The following is a 21,557-nucleotide window of genomic DNA, read 5'->3' as shown; positions in this document are numbered from 1 at the left end:
TAATTGTAAACTGTGCGTGTGTCACAGGCCAATGACTTTGCGCGAACATTGAGATCAAAAAACAATAGGTAGTGATCACTGAAGAGATTTAATTGTGTTGCCATAACACATTCTAGATTTTTGATAGCCTCAGGGGATCTTGTAAAAACAAGGTCAAGAATATTATTTTTCCTTGTCGGATAAATGTTAATTTGCTGAAGATAAAAGTCTGATGTAAGTTCTCTGAAGTCTGTAGATCCGGAGCTGATATCTTGAGACTCGATTACAAGATTAGAGTTCCAAGTCAGGTCGGGGAAATTAAAATCACCACAGATAAGAATTGATTCGTAGTTCGAGCTAAATTCAAGAAATGAAGTAAATAAATGAAGCCATTCGTTGGTATCGACGTTAGGTGGCCGATAACAAGCACAAATCAGAGTTTTCTTGGTGTTGATAAGTTCAATCTCTACAGCAGCAATTTCTAATTCATTCGACCATGCTCCAAGTGAAACTAAGTTGTAATTAATATTATTTCGTAGAGCAATGAGGACGCCACCACCACGCTTTCCAGAGGAGCGATCCTTCCTTATAATGTTATATCCAGTTGGAAAAATTTCATTATTAGAGATGTTGTCGTTGAGCCAAGTCTCGGTTACTGTTATTATATCCAAATTTTCGACGAAGGCAAGGTCTTGAAAGGACTGCAAATTACTAACAAACGATCCATCGGTTGATTTATTTACACTGCATAAGCTCTGGGCGTTAAATGATAAACAGCGAAGATTGTTGTTCGCTTGCTTTGCATGATGAGATACATATGAGTCGCTGTTGGTAGTTTGTCCTGGGTGAGGGTGAATGTCACCACAGAGAGCAAGTTCCAATAGTATTGGGTTGAAAGATGAACAACCATCAGTGCAGTAGCTTAATCGGCAGTTTAAGAATCGCTTGCGAATCCATGAAGTCTGTCTTGATCGAGGTTGAATATAAGTCCATTCGCCCTTGAGTAAGCTTGGGGAATTAAATTCATCGTTTGAAAGACCACTAATACTCTTCTGAGTGGTTAAGATGGCAAAACTCAGGAGCAAACTCAGGAGCATTTTGTTGTCAGCTATTTCCTGTTTTCAGTGTTATCGTCGAGACAGTACACTCCGATCAAACGGCCGCTATCTTGCGGCCGCCATGCTGCCCCAATTTAATTAGTTCAAGACTGTTGTAAACTAAAATTATTAATTGATTAATTTAGCTGTTAGAGAATCATTCACTAAAGTTTTGGTCAATTCATTCTATAGGGTAAACACTTTGTACCCACCTGTACACAGCCTTCTAACATCTTATGAAGTACATGGCATCGGTGCTTCATTATTTGAACATCCATTGCTGTGGAGTCTGCACACTGCCCATTCTGAATTGGATTCACAAATGTGTTGGTGTACTCTTTCCTCGTACCAAGAAGACTGGGCTTCACAAAACTCACCATACAATGATCTGAAAAAAAAATTAATTTGTAATCATAACTGTACTTCATAAAATTAATAAATTGAAAAAAATAATAGTAACTTTACTTCATATTGATTTTTCACTCCCATGTAATGCAGACTTTTATGAAAAGGACGTAAAAGCAGCAAATTTAAAAGTCTTGTTCTCTTCATTAAGACTTTTATGAATAAGTCGCCAGCTAAACTTAATGTGATGTCCACTACAGCATCGCCACCTCTCCATGTATATGTACCTCAGAGCAAAGGGAACTGGAATATGGTTGGTAAGTGCATACAGTGAAATTCATCTAGAAATTTCAGTCATTGCCCTTGAACAGGATGTTTGATATGCATCTTGGCCCAGTTGTTCAAAACCTGGGAGATTGGGGAGCAGGGATGGCGCAGTGGCACCAATGTGGCCCTGATTCAATTCCCAGACTTGACCTCATGTAGACTGAGTTAGTTATTGGTTCTCGTCCTTGCTCCGAGAGGTTTTCCTCCAGGTTCTCAGGTTTTTCCCTCTCCCGAAAACCCAGCATTTCCAAATTAGCCTCTAGCTCGGGAGATTGCACAAGCACTCCCCGTGTTATTGACATTAAATAAATTACTTTACTCTAAGCCTGATTAAGCTAATCCCTGATTTAATGTGAACTTTGATTCGAGTTTTATTAGTACTAATCAATGAAGACTCTACTAAAAGACTTTTGTTCCTCAGTTTTGACTTAGATTCTCATTTACCACTATCTTAAAATTAGGTTTTAAAAAAAATTAATGAGAGAGATGAAGAACTCGCTTAATTTTTAATAGGGAAATAGCATTGATTGGCTATTGAACAACTGGGCCCTGGTATCTTATTTAGCTCTTCCGAGATACGCACATTCAATGAGGTTGTTCTGCAGAGGAGTTCCAGTAAGTACAATACGTCTTTTGGTCCTGATACCATTCAGGGCTTTAGAAATAGCACTTCCATCATTGCGCAGGATATGACCTTCGTCGCAGATCACTATGTCAGGTCCTTGGAAAAGAATACAGTATATTAAACCAAATTAATGTACAAAGATTTACACTGTATACAGGCAGTAGCTGCAAAGTTGTGAGTCCAAAAAGGTGGGTCAAATGAGGTCTAAACGCCTCATTTTGGGTGTTTTGGATCTACAATGATCATGAATTTGACAGGCAAATGTCCCAGGGTGGGGACGAAAAATCAATCAAATGCCCCATATCTAAAAAGTCCACCCCTCCCCTCCGGTTTAACACTGATAGGCTTGGCACATGGAAAACAGGAAGCTTAAATTGTTTCTCATGAGTCAGAATAGTCAAACACCTGCCTCGCCAAATAAGAACCACTGTCTCTCGGAAAATTTACATGTATGTATAAGAAAAACAAGGAAAGTTAATCCTCTTTTAATTACCAGGATCAACAAGAGCTTCTTTGAATATCTTCTTCTGGTTCTTGCTTCTAACCCGATAACACTGGGACAGGTTACGGTACATTGAATAACCCATGATCAGTACGCCGCCATACTTCAGCCAGTGGTTCAGCATGTCTGCTCTGCGCCAGTTGTCTCCAGTAACCTCCTGCAGTATTAACACCTGAACAAAAACGAAAGCAGGATGATTAGTAATTTAAATAATATTAATAAAACTTCACCTCCCACAAGGTGTCAGAGACAATTTTTTGGCGCTCTTCACTTGAGAATAAAAAAAATATTGAAAACACAATGATGCAGAATGGTACTCCGTGAAAGTTATTATTTGAAGAGGCCAGAGTTTTGCATTTCATGCAGAAGACTTAAATTGAAGCTTTGAGGGCCTTCATGTAAAGGAACTGAATTGGGTGCTATGTGGTTTAAAAAATCCACCCCTCAACATGCAATACACATCTACAAATCTCACAACAACAACAACAACCTATTATACCGAGGTTCACTATGCATCAACACAACTGCCTCCTTTATTGACAATTCAGCTAAAATATGTGGTGGAATCTGTTTGAGTAGTTCAGTTCCCCCCATAAGGAACCATAATAATATTATTTATCAATTCAGTAACAGCCATCATACAACCTCATTTCAATCATCACTCAATCAAAAATGGAATTTCCAGCTAAAAAAAGCAACAACAACTTTTGTAAAATGGTTTGTCAAACATAGTAAGTGATGGCCATATGACTTAGGGTAGCCTGCAAGAGTTGAATTGGAATTTGGAAGTACTGGTTTTGTGGATGGAGGGACACCGGAAACACAGAAAAAAACCCTCACAGCAGGGATGAGAACCAACAACAAACTCAACCCACATAATCAAACTTGGCCTTATTGGTGGAAGGCGAGTGCTTTTACCACTGTGCCATCCCTACCTCCTAACCAGTCAGACAGTTCTACCCTACTAGACATTCAGCTGTATTCCTATCTGGTAAGTGAGGTACAGTGTGTTAATGACGTCAACAAAAACATCACGCTTTACACCTTACCTCCAGCCTGTCATCTACACTCAGCCACTTGTCAAATTCAACTTGCCAGTTCAATACAGTGTTGAGTGGAGCCACAACCAGCACTCTCTGGATATTGATCTCTTTGTGTGTCATAAGGGTGTGAATTAGTGCGACAACCTGTTAAATAAATGGAATGTAATCCGCTTCAGAATGGTTAGGTGACGTGGGTGGGTATGAAAGATGGCATGGAGATGAGATATGGGAAGAGGAGGAGTGGCAGAATTTTTCATGGTCACAACAAGGGATGAGTAATTTGATCTAGTTAAACAACTTAGCATTAAAGCAAGGCTGCCATTAGCCGGCAGTCAGCTATTATGACCCACAAGTACAGTGAAGATATCCAGCCACTAAATTATAGAAACTGGGTTAAGCTCCAGCTGTTTGGGCCACTTAGGCTCGAGTGCAACTTTACCTTTCCTTCAAAAACTCATTAATAATATTCATAAGCCCATTGACCTATCAAATGGTTGATAAAACATCACGTGCAGTGGTTTTAAAACCGATAAAACCTCCTCCTTGTTAGTATGTGGTGTTTAATGTTTTTCTTGTATGCTAATTTCCAACTTTCACAAAAGCATCATTGTTATGAACTCTCTTGACACACGCTTTTCCAGGAATGTTTTTGAAGCCATTTAAAAAACTCGCAGCACCTGTTTTATCGGGTCTAAAACCACTTGGCTATGCCTCGTGGGTTTAAATCCTGATAAAACACTGCTGCGTGTGTTTTAAACATTACTACTACAGCCAGTTTTACTGATGGTTGAAGACATGGTATCCATTTGAAAGGCATCTATATCAGATCCAGTTTAGCTCACTGAATGTTAGGAATAGGATGCCAGACACGCTGTGCTCGTTAAGGACATTACTATCCTTTCGGAACACAGTCTGCAACCTAAGGTTTTACTGTTTCAAGTTCAGATTTTTTTCCTATTGTTATATAGGATTAAGTTTTTTTTTTCTTTCATTTGTACATGTGAATCTATTTATCCAGATCATTTTCCTTGCAACAACAGCAAGCGGCAAAAAGTTAACAAGCCGCCAGCACACCAAACTGTACACCAATAAAAGTTAACACCACGCCACACCAACCACAGAGCAAGCTTGATCCAAGTCATAACTTAGTAAAATTACAAGTAACCCTATTAAAGCGTCTTTACAGCGGTTACCAATAAGATGTGACCTATCGCCTTCAAAAGACTCCGACAAAGTTGTGTTTTGGTGGACGTCAATCACAGAAAAGCCGTTGAAATTATTAAGAATTCTGAGAACATTTCAAGGCAACAGAACCAATAAATTGACAGGTTTACCTGTTGACAGATGGTAAACTTTATGAAAGTTGATTTCCAAGAAGCTAAAAGAATGGGCATTATTTAGACAAAGCCGAATTTTTTATGAAACATTTTAAATCGCTACATGTGATAATTTTACAACATCATCAATGTGTGCAAGTGAACAAATTATTACCTGCAGTGAAAATTAAAATTTTTAATTCAAAAGTACATTTTATTTTCGCTTGATCTGACTCGCAAATCAATTTAAATAAAGTTTACCTTCTCTTAGCGATGTAAAAATCTTAGTTTGTTGCCAGGTTACCTTGGAATCTTGTCAGAATTCAAAATAATTTCAACAGCTAAATCCTCTGATTGATGTCCACCTAAAAACTTTATCCGACTCTTTAGAAGATGGTAGGTCACATGTTATTGGTAACCACTGTAAACACTGGACTAACAGCCTGAAACAGCTTTCAGAAGCTTATCTAATAATTCATAGGCTTGTAAGAATTTGGGAGTGCCTGTTGCCAGAGGGGTGATTGCATATATAATTACGATCTCAGATTAAGGCAGTTATTTTTGAATGGATTCAAAGGAACACACGTCAGGAATTTTATAGACAGTGTAAAATGTGCAGCGCACTGAGCAAATTTTTAAGACATCACACCATTACCTGTAGGGTCTTGCCAAGTCCCATGCAATGTGCCAGCAAACATCCTCCCCCTGGCTCATCCTTCTTCCACGCCTTCACTGACTCAATGACGCAGTCATACATAAACTGAATTCCTTTACACTGATGAGGCTTCAAATGCTGCACTAGATCCCCCTTGACTTCTACAATGGGCTCCTTGGTGCTTGGATCAGACTCAAGCACAAGCCTAGACACTTTGGCTGATTCGCCTGGCATGTCATCCTCATTGTTACGAGTCCTTTCGAGAAGACGCTTTCGTCTCTCTTCCTCAAGCTTTCGAGCTCTTTTTGTTTCCTCTGCAAGTTTCCCATCTTCGATAAGCTTTCGGATTTGCTTGCGACCTTTTCGTTTTGAAGGGCTGACTTCCTCCTCTTCAGCTTCTTCCTCCTCTCCTTCTTCTCCTTCAGAATCACCACTGTCCTTCTGTATGAAATGCTTCTTCCCTCCTTTCTTCTTCCCCTTATTTTTCCCTTTTCCCCGTTTACTTTTCCTCTTGTCATCTTCTGATTCAGAACTGTTCTTTTTAGCTTTCCGCCTAGTCGACTTCCCTTTCTTTTTCGTCCCAATCTCTTCATCATCATCGTCATCATCTCCATTACTCTCTGAAGCCACCTTCTTTCTCTTACTCCGCTTCTGTGGCTGCTTTCTCTTGTTTTTTGTCACCGGGACATCACTGTCCAAAAGATCATCTGATTCAGACTCGTCCTCTGAGGAAGTTACTTTACGAGGGCGTTTCCTTGTCTTCTTCTGTGACACACTTGTTTTTCTTGATCTCTTTGCCTTCCTACCTTTGTCACTCTCCTCATCTTCCTCCTCCTCTTCTGAATCCGACACAACTTTCTTCTTTGCCTTCTCTTTTCTCTGCTTTTTGCCATCTTTCTTAGCTTGACTGCTTTTTCCTTTCACCATAGAAATAAAGTCTGACAGATCTGAATTAGACCCAGAATCTTCCTCTGAACTTTCAGTACTTGCCCGTCCTTTTCTTCTTGTTTTACGTGAAGGTTTGGCCTTTGATTTTGCAATTTTTTTTTCTGCATCCGAATCAGAATCTTCCTCTTCTTCTAAACTTTCCTCCGCAACCTTTTTGTTCCTCCTAGTTTTGCTTGTTGGTTTGGTCTTTGACTTTGATTTTTGTTTTTTCCCGTCAGAGTCTGAATCTTCTGACGGATCTTTGCTAGTCCTACTTGTCTTTGCCTTACTTTTCTTCCTCCTTTTTAGGCTCTTTTTGTCTTCCGATTCATCAACTACTTCCGACTTCCTTTTGACTTTACAATCCATTTGAGCCTTACCACTTTTTCCCTTTGAATCCTTGACAACTGTTATGCTATTTTCACTATCACTGTCATCATCAATAACTAAAACATCTTTCTTTGCAGAGCTATTCTGTTTGTTACGTTTGATGCCATCAGCTTTAGCCTGGGAGGTTTTCTTACTCTGCTTCGCAGAATCACCAAAATCAGAATCACCTTCACTGACATCATCCATGTTCTTCTTTGTCGGACTTTCGCTTGGTGATAAAGCCCCATCGGAGCTCATCCCCAAATTTTCAGTCAAACTATTAAGTCTGCTCTTCCTTTCCTTTTGATTTGGCGTATCTGTAAGAGAAGGTCCCTTTTTTGTTTTGAAAATGGTCTTCTGTGATTTGCGTGTTTGCACAATGTTCATAATCCGATTGCAGGCCTTGACAAGCTTTGATATAGGTTTAGGATTACAAGAGAAACATAACCATTCACTTCCTTCTGGTGCATTAATGATCTCCTTTAGTGTGGCTTTTCCTAAGTTTCGCTTTACACAAGGTTTACAGAAAGCTTTGTCACATTTGTCACAACACAAAAGAGAGCCACCATCTCCACACCAACGACATTGTTCATCTATCCCAAACTCATCTCGTGTGAATGGTCCAGAGTTGTAATATTGACTGCATTTCTAGCAAAACCAAAATGAGCAAAGAAAGTGATTTTAATTAGTGCAAATTTTTGTTAGTCTACCAATGGAAAAGATGAAGCGTTAAATGCAAGTATAAACCATTAAATGCCATGGAATCCTCTTCATGTACTACATACATGTAGTCTCCTCACCATTTTCTGTTTATTGCCTATGTACTAGTTGATGGAATTTGATTAAACAACAAAACATATTATCTTTGCTAATTTCCTTTATTTTTTTATGTCCGGAATGTTTGATTAAAAAGTGATATTTGTAAGGAGAAATAAGCTTCTAGAAATTAACTATTGGAGCTTAGCGTTAAACCATGAACTTCAACATCAGCCATAACTGGCTTTGATAGGGACCATGATCCTTATGGCAAATTACAATGTGATCAGTCAAAAAACATGGTGCCCATGGTGGCTTTCAGTTGCCAAGTTTTGGAAGAAACATTTCAAAGACCATTATTTTCTTCTCCTATTGACAAAACTCCCATCACAATACAAATAAAAATACAAATTGTGTATTTTCCTTCTTTTAGGCTTTGACTTGAAACCAGCTGTGCAAGTAAGTCTTTTCTACAGTTGAAACCAGTTTGCTACTTTTCATCTTCTTGTTTTCTTTGTTGCATGCACTTATCAGAAAAATTGGATCAAAACAATCTCTTATTAGATTTTTTGGTATAAAGTGTTGTTGTAAACTTTACAATTTGTTGTTTGTATGTGTATTTTACCCACAAAACAGCACAACTTGTAACAATATACAGCAATACTACACAACGAAATATTCAAATGAGCGTGCATTGGATGAGATGATAGATAGCCAACAAGCCACATAGCGCCCGTGGGCTTTAACGATCTTATATCCAACAACAGTGCGAGTGGAATAATTGTCTTGTTAAAAACAACCAAGAACAGTAAGATCTTGCTGATTTCATTTTTCAAGAAATACAAGAAGATGATTTAATGGCTGATACTTGTCAGACATGGTATCATAGTTGATATCCCATTGGTGCTAAGCCAATCAAAACTCTCGAATTACCTTATCCAATGATCCAAATTTTACTAATAAGAATTATACAGTTGTAGACACCTAAACGGATGACTATACTGTAGTTTTCACACAGCACTGATGACAACAACCAACAACATCAAAGGAAGTAAAGCACACTGAATACACAGAATCTAACAGCAGACATACCTTGCAGACCAAGACATTCAGGCATGGATGCCTACAGATAGTTCCATGAGCTGGATTTACATTCCTTCCACAAGCTGTACACTCTACCCTTCTTGGTAATTCTATAACTAATAATGATAACAGTTACAGTGTATTAATACCAACAATGCAAGGGATAGACTTTCAGCAAACATTATTTTAACCCTTTCAACATCACTGGTTAGTTCAATCCTGTAAGTTTCATTTCATATTTGCTACATGAAGTAGTCATTACCACTGACTAAGAATGTGTAGGCGCGTTTCTTCTTGCCATGTGAGCGTGTCGATTTCTAGGTTTGTACCAAAATCATCAGAATGTAGGCACAATAACTTGTAAGTATGGCTTTCGCTTGGTTGTTTTGCTTGTATTTCTGTATTGTGCACAAAGTTTGTAAGCTAGCGTATCGTTCTTTATTGCAGCAAATCGTTCAGCATACAGATGCTCTGATATTTCAGTTTTGTAATTTATATGACTTGTGCGTTTACCTGAATGAATACGAGCTATTGGCCTGGCCCAGTGTAGTTGGCCGCCACAAATCCCAGTGGACATACTTACGACATAGTTATAAACATATTTACCACACTTTTACATGATCTGAATATTTTCTTACCGACACCATCTGCATCAGAACTTTCTGACAGTAGCCTCTTCTTCTTCTCGCCAGCGTTGTCTTTCTGCTTCACCACCTCATCACTGATGTTGTAACCAAGCCTCTGTTGAAGTGCTTCTAAAGAATTGTCATGAGTTTCCAAAGGTTCGAGTTTGACCTCTAGAACCAAATCAGATTTCACCTTGTTGTTTGTATCATCTTTGCCGTTACAGGTGACCTGTTCCCCATCTTCTTCCACACCATTCACGGTTGCTTCTCCCTGAGGTTCCTCTTGGGCGGGTGCTTCTTCATTGTTTGAAGCTTGCTTCTGTTTCACTCCTCTCTGCACCTTCCTGTTAACAGCAATAACACAGTAATACAGTCAAACCTCTTTATTATGGTCCAAGGGGACAGGAATAAGTGTCCGGATTATAGAGGTGTCTGTTTGAGAGAAGTAGGCTTTATATGGATTTCAGTCACTCAGGGACCAAATGAACTGTCCGTAATAGAGAGGTGTCCGTATTATAGAGGTGTCCGTAAGGAGAGGTTCGACTGTACTTACAATTTCCATTTCTGAATACTTATTAACCCATTGACCCCTCAAACGCCCGTAACCGCCCGTGCGCCGACAACCCCCGAATTTCCTGAAACGCCCGAGACCGCCCGTCCAAAATGGCGGCTGGTTTTTCGCCTCTCTACCTCCCCCTGGTGGCTTTTTCGTTATTTTGTTGTCATGGAGATCAAAAGAGATGGTTAACCAATCAAATGCCATCTTCTGCGCATTTTTTGACAGGTCATGTCAAGCACCACAAGGTCAGTAAAAAAAAAATTTTTTCCGTCGCGCGAGGCAATGGAAATTTACAAGACAATGGCGAATGTGTTAGAAAATGAGCGGCGCTTTTTGGGGACTTGGGGGATGAAGAAAGCTTTGATGGGTTTATGGAGGAAGGATCTAGTAGTGACGATAATTCGGATTTAGATTTCGAGGGCCTAGACGCTGAAGAAGACGAAGAAGATGCTCCTGATCAAGAAGAAGCCCAAGTTCCACAGCCAAGCCATTGACAGACGACGAAGAAGAAGAAGCGAGATGGACGGCTCACCTCTCAGATGTTCAAGTTCCTCCGTTCGTGGCAGCTTCTGGTCCTAATATAGCCTTAGATAATCCTTCCGAATTAGATGTCTTTTTGAATTTTTTAGGAGATGGTTTGTGGGATAGAGTTGTAGAGGAAAGTAATCGCTACACGCAGCAAAAGTTAGGCGATCGATTTGCTAGTTTTCATCAAATCACGCGCGCGGAATGAAAGGCTTTTATCGGGATAAATTTGATCATGGGGATAAATCGCCTCCCAAATTACGCTTTATTTTGGTCTAACGATTATTTTTTGGCAACCAGGGTATCAAAAGGGTAATGACTAAGAACAGGTTTGAGGAAACAAGTCAATATTTGCATTTTAACGATTCAACTAAGGAGCCCGCTCGCGGTGCTGACAATTTCGATCGCCTTTTCAAAGTCAGCTAAGCGCCGCAAGATTGAAAATTTGTCGGTCGCCCCAGAAAATATTGGGAAGCATTTTATTGTTAAAATTGAAGGTAGGAAGAAAGTTTGTGGGCATTGTAAGAGGGTGGGTAGGAAAACAAGTGGGGGGCGCTCAGTAGAGACACACTTTTCAGCGTTTACAATGTAGTGTAGCGCTTTGCAAAACTTGCTTTCTTGACCACGCGGCTTGAAATTGCATTCTTTATAACCCGAGTCCCTATCTTCGACGCAGCGATCTATGAACTATCGGTGAGTTTCAAATGTATATACGATCATGATTTCATTGCATTTTGGCCTAATCAATATTTGAGATCTTTTCTTTGTAAATAACCTTTGGCCGCTAATAGTGACACGTTTCACTAGTTTGCAATTCGCTGCGAATTCTTTATCAATGATGCGTAGAATATAGTATTTTGAATCTCATTTTGGATTGGACCGGTCACACAATTTTGGCCTTGATTTGGCACGATTTTAGTTTTTATTTAGCGTCTTTTGTCACATTTTGGCTGCCGAATTCTTTATCTTGTAAATAAAACTTGTTTGGAATCTCCACTTGCTTGTTTTGTCGTTCCTTGCGCTGCGTGAGTTTTTGTTTGCGATGCGATGCGTTTGTACTTTGCTTTTCACGAAGAGTTTTCGTGCGGCTCGAGCCATTCTCTCCTTCTCTTATCCTTGCCTGCCTTTAAATGGCCTTGAATCTGTAAGAAAACTTCAATAAATACTGTTAAAATTCATATTTGATGTATACAACAGTGATTTTACCCATTTTCGGTTCTTGACATGACCTGTCTTGACAGTTTTATGCGGCCGCTAATTATTCATATTTGGAGCTCGCCGCGCGTAAAACACAAAAAAAATTAATTTGATTTGTGCTTTTCTCCCTGTCCTATATGTCCATGCATCATATGATAAAATTTTTACACTTTCCGGCAGCAGAATTCCTCCTCCTTCGGGTGAGCTTTGCTTTGAAACCTGACCCCGTCTATAGTGCTACTGCGCATATGGTTTATTTCAAGCGTTTGGATCACGCAGTCTTTACTCCAAAATTTCTAGGAAATTAGCATAATGTCACGCGTCACACTCTCAGGGGGCAATGGGTTAAATCCATAACAGAGGAATACCAACAACGACAACAACAATAACAATATATTTAACAATTTAACATTTTAAAGGACAAACCTACTAAAAGAATGTTTAGAAAAGCACTCTATAAATATTACCTTGCCCAATATTGATGATACATTTCTTGCTCATTATTAATGATACTTTACTCCAACTATTTTCATTGCTCTTTGTTTCTTTTGTTTTCCTTCTGCTATATCTTTCTTATTTTTTCTACTCTACTTAGTTACTTTTCTTCTCAATTTACTTCCTTTAAAGGGGCACAGTATTAGTTTTACTAGAGGTGCCCCTCTACTCTCCTTACCCCTATTTGAATTGTATTTTTGAGCTGCATGTTAGTCTATGTTTTTAATACCTCCAACTTTTGAATTTTGCGCTAATGTAACGGTAAGAGTGGAGGGTGTATAGCGTAAATAAAAAATGTTAAATGTCAAATTTGTACCAGAAAAAGAAAGAAATTACAATTTATCAATTAATTTTGATTTGAACAAGGAAATTAGTAGCAGGGCACCTGAAATAACTGTGATAAACTAAACTAGTCATATGCCCCTTAAATGTTTACATTTATGTTTGGTCAAGTAAAAATAATAAATAATACATAAATGAATAAATAAAATTCATAAAGAAATAGAGAAATAAAAAGTGTCTATGAATGTAAAGTAATAATAAATTTAAAGTAGTATTACAATACCCAGCCTTTTCATAGTTGGAAAGGGTGCTATGCTGAAGTTTGTAATAAAAATTAGCATTTTATTCAAACTAGTTCCATGTACACAGTTATTACCAGCACTCCAGAACATCAGTTAAAATTTTCTGAAAAACTTATTAGGAGCCTTCAGCATTAATTACAGCTTTTCAGAAAGTGATCAGAAACATTTTTAAAAAGAGCTCAGGGTAATGCCAAGTATGAGAACAAAAGCCACAATGTGTGACTGTTCAAACAAAAGGATGTTTAGATGTAGCATTAATTTCCAGTGAAGGGATTGCTTTTCTTGAAGTTTTCAGTTTTACATATTTATACATTATATTACAGTGATGGTGTTCTAATGGAAATTCTATTTCTAACCTTCTTGATGACCTTGGTGGGGACTCACTTCTTTTACCAACATCACCATTTTCCTTCACAGCATCATTCTGTAAAGAAGTCACAGTGCTGTATTTAATAAATTCTATTAATACAAAACACTGTTACGGGTCCTTACAAAGTGGCACAGAATACACAAGGTGGTTCAAAGAAGACTAAAACAGTCTTTCATTTCCTTACGAGGACTAACACTAAGTAGGAAATTCAAGAGTTCACTTTGAGTTAATTCTCTGATACTTTATTTGTGTGTCATTAGTGTAGCAACACAACATTCACTTGTACCCTTCACATTCAAATTGCGAACATTACAACCATAATCAAACACAACATGTCCCGTCTGGCCTTGCAGCTCAGCTGGTGGAGCAACAGTTAATCAAATCTGGAGGTTGTAGGTTGGATACCTACCCCAGGTCAAAGATCTTTTTGTCTCATGTGCTCTCTCATTTCCTTACTGGGGCTAATGCTCAGTCAGGAATTTAACACTTTAACATAGTCATCTAAACTCTGACCCAAGTTGGAGACTCACTGGCAAGTGGCAAATTCATAAAAAACAACACTACTGCAGAAGCTTGGGGCAAAATGGATAATTTTGAACTGGAAAATCTTGAAAAAAAATTCACTTGATTTGATCAGAATCATTTGCCTGTTTTACTTGGTACACATCAAAATATCTAATATTTTCAACGGAAAGTCCCTCAGCCTTTATTAAACTCATAAATTGACAAGCAAAAAGCTTTGGTGCTTGAACTGCTCTTTACCAAGCTTTGATTATACGCTTTCCTCCACACTAGTTTGCAATTGTGTGTAGGTGACACATCAAGGGAATGTTTCTTTGTCGAGTTATTTTATTGTCTTTGGTACAACACGTTACGGTCTAAAGAATCGAACATTGATCAAAGTTCGAGAACAGGTAATACAAAACAAAACACAAAAACAAAACGTACAAATTGTGTGAATAACGCAATACCTGAAATGTGACAAGTGCAAAGTACATTGCTAAAGTAACCATGAAGTTAAACGAAGGATCAACAAGTTTTACATGCAAATTTTTCCGGCTTTGGTTTATCGATTGTCACAAATTCGTCGCCAAAATACATGATCTGAGTTGGCTAACGTACAGGGCGACATAGTTCACACACAACAAACAATGACAAAACAAACATTTTACCGCATTTTCTTCCTCTCCAACATTTTCGCTTTCCAAAGGAGTCGCTTGGTGTAGTTTAGTGATTATAAAGTCGAGTTTTCGTCTGTAAAAAAACGAAATGTTCAAACCTCTGAGCTGTGAATAAGCTGACATGTCACGACAGTTCAAAGTTTGCAGTTGTAAAATCAGGAGAGACACAATTAACCGAACGCGAAAGAATAAAGTAAGATCAACTAACCGTTTTCTCTGCACTTTTTCTTCATCAGGCATTTTGATCTCCCTTTAAAAACCAAGGGATCTTTTCTTATAATTAAAATTTCTCATCCCTCTGTTTGTCGAAATTTCTTTCTTTTCACCGTTTTCGCGCCAGCCTGCGCAGCCAGGCCTGTACATTGTAATATCTCCCGGCATGCACTATAACACGTGCCTGGAAGGCATAAATTAAAGGGGCTCTGACAGACATCACCATGGCAACCCATCCCGTTACCATGGAGACCGAGAATTTCTAGGATGAACTTTGTAAAAATTTGAACTGTACAAGTACATGGTCTGAACATCTTGACCATTTCCGAGTGTCCTTTATCATGTCAGGAAACTCGCATTATTTTCCACTGATAGAAATCATTGCCACGGGTCATCGGGATACTGAAGAAATTGCTGAGGGTTAATGGCTAGGAACTGGACAATTGGACATATCCTTTTTTTTTTAGATCTTTCTAAGCCTTTCGATAGCGTGCCACATGAGCGTACGGAACTCCGAATTTACAATGCCATGGAATAGAGGGTTCTCTATTACTGTGGATTAGAAATTTCTTGACTAACAGAATGCAGCGTGTCGTGTTAAGGGAAACTTCTTCGGATTGGTGACCCTTGATATCTGGTGTACAACAAGGAACGATAATAGGCCCCATTTTGTTTATCATTTATATGAATGACATCTCGACAGATATAACATCTAATGTTAAAATTTATGGTGATGATACTAAAATCTATGGCACGATCAAAGAGCCTGAAAGGGTTCTGAAAGGGAGACTCTAGCCTGAACAGATTAAGCGAGTGGGCTAGAAAGTGGAAGTTGCGCTTCTACCAGGAAAAATGTGAAGTCATGCGTGTGGCGCACAAAAGGGATAAAACTAAGCCTATTTACTTCCTAGGTTCAAGGTTAAACTCAAGGCGGTTGAAAATGCTAAAGATTTGGGGATCACAATAAGCATACTGTTAGTAACTATGCAATAAGCTAAGATTCATCTTGGAGTAAACAAGAATAAAGTGCTAGGTGTAATTAAGCGATCAATTGGACATAACAGCTAGGTCGTGGTTTCATGTCTCTATAAGTCTCTAGTCAGCGGACCTATTCTCGAATACGCTGCCCCAGTCTGGAGTCCGTACCAGGTCAAAGCCATTGAAGCACTTAAAAAAGCCCAAAGAAGAGCCTCACGGCTAGCTCTCAAGCAAAAACGAGGAGAAATGAAATATGTAGATCCCTGTCGCTTACTGAAGTGACAAACATTGGAAAAACGTAGAGAGAGTTTGTGTTTAGTTCAATGCTATAAGATAGTGTTTAATTTGGATCAGATAGACTTCCATTTCAAGACTTTTTGGAGCTCACTAAGTGTAGTCGAAAAAGAGCGACTCATGACTACAAACTTCACGTGAAAACATCCATTCGCAACTGTTATAAGTACCCCTTCTTTGTACGTATTGTTAATAAGTGGAACGAGTAAAAGGAACTTCACTGGGTAGAAAACCCAATCACTCCGTCATTCAGTTTTCCCAGGATTTCTGAAGCTAAGTTTTTTCCAGAAGAACTGACATTGAGTTAGCGGCAACAAAGATCCTTGGAAAGAGGAGACAGAGAAAAGACAAGAAAAGACCGTATGTCAACTAAAACAGGTAAAAATCTGGATACTTTTTCTTCCGGGAAGAAAACGATTCTATGAAAACCACCATAAATTATCACCCGCAAAATCATATCAGTCTGGCTAATGACATTATTTTAACATTTATTTTACTTCCAAAAACGTTTCGCTTCTACGAATGAACTAAAGAGGCACTAGATCGCAAATATCTTCCCAGATATTCAACTCCAGCCGATCAAGTGTTCTGCCATCGTCGGTCCTAACTGTCGCATCTCTTTCAACTAAACGCGTTCGCAGTTCTTTCTTTGTGGTATCGGCTACAGAGTCAGGGCCAACAACCAAATGGCGCAAGTGATTCACGAGATTTGTGAATACTAGATGCGGGTCATCCATGTCTTGATTAACCTGCGAAGCTCCGCTGCACTTGTACCTAACAAAGAGCAACAAAACGAGAACAGAAGTTTCAAATTGTCAAGCAGTTCAGTTGATGAATCCAAGCATTCGAGTGCGAGTTAGTCACCAACACACGAGAAAGAGGTGTTCTAACCCAATACGAAGCTCAGTAGCGCTAAAACCCGTGCTTGGGAACCCATATCACGTGACTGCAATCTGCTGTTACAGTTATCAGCTGTTTCAAAAGTTGCGAAAACGATGCGCGATCAAGCCATCGCAAACCGTTTGCGACGTTGTTGCGTGTATATGAAAACTATCGACTATCTTCGAGGCAAGTCCTTCGCGTGATTTTTGTTAAGCTCAGTTGACAGCCTTATAAAGGATTATGGCGGTCTTCGCGCAAGCTAGCGCATTACGAGATGCCGTTGGCTTTCCAAAAATTCCAGCTAGCCATTATATTTCGCACTCTAAAGGAAATATTTTGTCTCTTCGAAAATAAAACATACCATGTTTATGGTTTTTTTTAGTTGATTTCTCATTTTCTTCATTGATGTCATTCTTGTCTGTGTATGTTTTTATTTCCATTAAATTTCAATAAACAAATAAATTTGCCATGATGCGAAAGTTTGAGCTGAGATTTTACTAGAAAAGACGCTAGTTTTTCATCACAAATTAATCTAACACAACTCATCCAAAAAGAGCCGTTGTGGTTTCCCTGTTTCGCCTTAGACGCAAATGAGCTGATTCTGCACACTCTTGGAGGGGGTAAGGCCCAGTTCAGACGCCGAACTTTTCATGAGCCGAACTTAACTCAAATTAAGGTCGGCCCAACTGAAATCACGAAAATCCCGCTTTTGATTCAGACGCCGAACTTAATTTACTTGAAGCAAAACCAATCGAAATGTTGCTTTCTACGAGAGACTGTATTTGAAATACGTTATAATAATTTATGCATTAGGTTCGGCTCATGAAAAGTTCGACGTCTGAATCAAAGCCGTTCCAAAGCCGAAATTCCCGGCTGAGCCAGGCGGGAAAGACGGCTGAGCCGTTCCAAATTGAAACAGCCATTCTCAACTGATTCAGACGCCGAACTTTTCATGTGCTTAATTCGAGGTATTAGGTTCGGCTCATGAAGAGTTCGGCGTCTGAACAGGGCCTTACTGGGTGAAGATCAAGTTTTTGAGTGAAAAGAAACCTATTTACCTCCAATGGATACTTCTAGAAGTGTGACAGTCTTTTCCACTGGTGCAGATGCTTGGAGTCATATTCTCCGCCCAGTTCAACAGATGGGACAAGTAAACCTCGAAGAAAGGCTCATACATAAAGGCTACTCTGCTGAGAAGGTGTGGGGGAATGGACATCAGACAGGGGCGAGGTTTAACGCGGGAAAGGAATTCTGTTAATAGAGATCAGAAGGACGTTAAGATGATATTACACGGGACGATTTTCAACGTAAGATTGTTGTCTTAAAGGTTGTTATCGTGTAACAACGGGAAACTTTTAACGAAACGGCAACACATTGCAAATTTTTGGCCTGTCTTCAAAACAATGCAACACGTTGACGCAACAAAATGTTGGTTTGAAAGTTGTCCGCGCTATGTTGTGTTAAAAATCGCCGTTAAAAGTTGTCGCATGCAACACCACCTTTAGAGATTCTTTAGATGCCTACTATACTACCTCGCTGATAAATCATTGGCTAATGGAACTGTAAACTGGCTTAGAAACCTTTTTGCCCACTTTCAATGATAATATTACAAACAGAAATGCAAGGCAAAACCCACCAAGCGAGTGAATTTTATAGGTTGCCATCAACCAGAACAACAACCTCTGGAACACTGTAAAACAGTAGGGTTTCTTCTAGAGAGAGTCATTGCAGAATTATCACAAATAAAAGTTATATATAAGGCATAAAATGTGCAGTTCCAGAAAGTATCCATACTCGCCCCATGGAAGGTTTTTTGTTTTGCACCCCTCTCCCTCCCCCCCCCCCCCCCAAGAAATTCCAGTTTAGCTTCATACCTTACTTCAAAAATTTCAGTTTTTAAGATCCCCCTCCCCCTAGAAATTTCCAGTGACCTTCCAGGGGGTGGGTATGGATTTTTTCTGGAACCACACGATGCACACCAGCGAGTAAATCATGATGGACAATCATGACCCTGAAACAAAAAACACAGGAAATGAGTCAACACAAACCAATCCTTCCCATAAATGTGGTTTTTAAAATTCTTTCAATCCTTGGTCATTGCAGCCCACATAAAAATTAATGCAGCCATTGAATTAAGCTTTGAACTGCAGAAATTGTGTACTACTGAGAGATAGAAGCAGAAACGGTATCGTGAAATTTATACCCATAGTTTTCATTTGAACGTTTACCTAGGAGCCAGTCCAGAATAAACTGAGTAACATGACACGCTTGCTGTCCTGACTGGCAATCATCTGGAGTCAAAAGCAGGGAGGTTACAATACTCCTGAGGCCATTCTCCTGTTCGGCAAGCACTTGTAGTTTCTCAAACAGAAGCTTTTTTCTGGTGTGAGGATCTAAACAATAATAAGAGAAAATGCATAATCACGATCAATGGGATTATCTTTAACCCTTAAAAGAGGTTAAATGAAATTTAACCAAGATAGTCAACAGCAAGTAACACAGCCCGCCTCGATTAGCTCTGCTGTATGTGAGCTGTGTGTTCCTGTAAAAGATATAAGTATATAAAATAAAGTTGTTGTTGTTGTTGGTCCACAAGCCTTGATGGTAGCAATCAGTTTCAAAATCAATGCCCCACAAGCAGCAATGAAGTAGTCTATCTGGGGGATGAAACAAATGTTTGGTTTGTCAACAGAGTTGATAACTAAAGGTAAATTAAATGAATATGAATATATGAAGCACATATTTGAACTGTGGGTCATAGATTAAAATTATTTAATAGACGAAAGATCTTCGCAGTTATTTACGTAACTAAGCAGTTGCGAAAAGAAAGCCTGAAAAAAATTCAGGCTTGAATGGGATTCAAAACCATGACCTCTGTGATGATGGAGCAAGGATTGCTGCAAGATCATGCAACATCATTGACGATCTTCAAGGATCTTTCAAGCAAGCAGTAGCAATATATAACAACTGGCTATCTTGAAACATGATTTCTTTTTAACATTTCCCTTGTGTACTTAATGTAGAAGTTTCCTACTTATGTCTAATATTCCAATTAAATTACCTCCAAACTTTAACAAATGTTCAACATGTTTAAACAAACAATGTACAGTAGCATCCATGCAAACTTCCTCTGAACTAACAGCACTTGGATATTCCTCTGCATTTGACAAAGGAGCTCTTGAACTTGCTTTTAAAGTTTTATCTTGGGAGGGTGCCATGTCTTCAGTAAGTCGATCTCTCATTTTACACAAAATTTTAAATGCAGCCTTTGTTTGGCTCAAGTGAAAAGCATCTGCAAGTAGAGCACTCTTTTCGCCACAGTCCTGGTTACCTCCCACTGCTACACCATATAGTTTTAATACCAGCTGATACTGGCTGTCTGATAAATGAGGGTTTTGAAGCAGAAATTGCCGCAGCAGAGATTTTGACTTTCCAAGAGCTTTAAGGGATAACTTGAAACTTCCTAAGAAAATCTGCCCAGATTTGTTGAAGTTCTCAAGATATTTATCCAGTTTTTCTGCAAGTGAAGGTTTTGTCTGCAACCGATGATAAACCTGCAAGTGAATGCAAAAGGGACATTTAGTTACCTTACCAGCCGTACTCATTACCTCCCCCCCCCCCCCCGCCTTGCCCCCAACTCCAAGGCCTACCCTGGGCATTAGGATTCTTTGAAAACAAACCAGCAAATGCCCCATGGCTGGGGAAAAATAAGGTATTCAAATGCCATTGGGTACAGCTAAAAAAATAAGTTGATTCCTTTCGCAGGGCCTCAGTAAATTTACAGCTTCCCTGTTGATGTCAACCATTGTGCTCACGTTGCGCTGCGTGTAGAGTTGCAGAAAAAAAACTTTGCTCCCATCCCTCCCCTCCCTCTACTGAGTATTCAGTGTGACGGTGCCTAGGTGATTGCCGCTAACAGGGTTGTCATAGTTACCTTTCGCGCTTGCTTGCGGCTCCCCCACAGACCTTGCAGGCACCTTCCCCATACTCATCTATTGGTGATGAATTTAACATTACAATGATCGTTCGTTCTGTGGATCTACCATCTCACTTTTGTCCTCCCTAGACATATAGGTAATCACAAATTCATTGTCTTTGTTGATAAACTTATCATTGAAAGGAAATGAGAGTATCATGACGGGAAATTTATGAGGTCATCAAATCCCCCGAGGTGGACTAATGCCCGGCCCCCGGGACGGGCGACGAGGAAAAATGCCCCACTTATTCCCGGGAGGGGGGGTGCGAGATGGGCAATAAGTTAAATCCCTTTTCATTTGTAATTGGCCTTATAAAATTACTTTTGGGTTAAATTAGGATGAATAATAATCTTTGCTTTGTGGAATTGTTTGGCTCAATAGCTCCGATCCCCACACTGGGAAACAAAAAGACAGTTCTTTTTGTATAAGCTTTGTACCTCTTCAAAGTAGTTTGCCCACTTGTACGCTTTCTGAAATGCACCTTCATCCCATTGCTGCACTGCATCGCACCTCGCCATACTTAGGACGTCCACAAAAACGTGAGTATTTTTCAATATCTCGCTCATCTGTTTTAAAAGTTCAAGAGAAATTATGGCAGAAAATCGAGAAATTCAAACAAGGCGCTTACAAAAACGTTCTCGCCATTTTGAAT

General features: G+C 39.3%; 2 protein-coding genes across 2 annotated transcripts in view; both read right to left on the bottom strand.

Moving 5' to 3' along the window:
* Nucleotides 1–15,035, bottom strand: part of LOC146485670 (uncharacterized) — a 28,060-nt gene extending 13,025 nt beyond the window's left edge. Inside the window, exons 1-10 of the mRNA XM_085103011.1 lie at nt 14,770–15,035; nt 14,553–14,634; nt 13,367–13,434; nt 9,663–9,994; nt 9,034–9,140; nt 5,890–7,833; nt 3,925–4,062; nt 2,867–3,047; nt 2,332–2,469; nt 1,289–1,464 (exon numbers count right to left, since the gene is read on the bottom strand). Coding sequence (XP_084959137.1) covers nt 1,289–1,464; nt 2,332–2,469; nt 2,867–3,047; nt 3,925–4,062; nt 5,890–7,833; nt 9,034–9,140; nt 9,663–9,994; nt 13,367–13,434; nt 14,553–14,634; nt 14,770–14,801 — 3,198 coding nt within the window. The 5' untranslated portion in view covers nt 14,802–15,035. The remainder of the gene's footprint in view (nt 1–1,288; nt 1,465–2,331; nt 2,470–2,866; nt 3,048–3,924; nt 4,063–5,889; nt 7,834–9,033; nt 9,141–9,662; nt 9,995–13,366; nt 13,435–14,552; nt 14,635–14,769) is intronic.
* A 1,284-nt stretch (nt 15,036–16,319) lies between these two features.
* On the bottom strand, nt 16,320–21,557 carry LOC146485669 (uncharacterized). The gene is made up of 5 exons (XM_085103036.1): nt 21,343–21,557; nt 19,990–20,482; nt 19,157–19,321; nt 17,987–18,179; nt 16,320–16,820 (listed from the first exon to the last, which is right to left on the bottom strand). The coding sequence occupies exons 1-5, from the start codon at nt 21,469–21,471 to the stop codon at nt 16,574–16,576; spliced, it is 1,227 nt and encodes a 408-aa protein (XP_084959162.1). The 5' UTR covers nt 21,472–21,557; the 3' UTR covers nt 16,320–16,573.

Source organism: Pavona decussata, unplaced genomic scaffold (genome assembly GCF_977016875.1).
Source record: "Pavona decussata unplaced genomic scaffold, jaPavDecu1.1 SCAFFOLD_25, whole genome shotgun sequence".
Taxonomy (NCBI): domain Eukaryota; kingdom Metazoa; phylum Cnidaria; class Anthozoa; order Scleractinia; family Agariciidae; genus Pavona; species Pavona decussata.
The sequence above is the reverse complement of the archived record's forward strand: the minus strand, read 5'-3'. Positions and strand labels throughout refer to the sequence as shown.

What these genes read in the sequence shown, in the direction of transcription:
- LOC146485669 (XM_085103036.1), bottom strand. Translation starts at nt 21,471, where the DNA reads ATGAGCGAGATATTGAAAAATACTCACGTTTTTGTGGACGTCCTAAGT. An exon ending in GGGCAAACTACTTTGAAGAG is followed by an intron (nt 20,483 to 21,342) that starts GTACAAAGCTTA and finishes ATTCACTTGCAG; the next exon opens with GTTTATCATCGGTTGCAGAC. An exon ending in TCTAGAAGTATCCATTGGAG is followed by an intron (nt 16,821 to 17,986) that starts GTAAATAGGTTT and finishes GCTCTTTGTTAG; the next exon opens with GTACAAGTGCAGCGGAGCTT.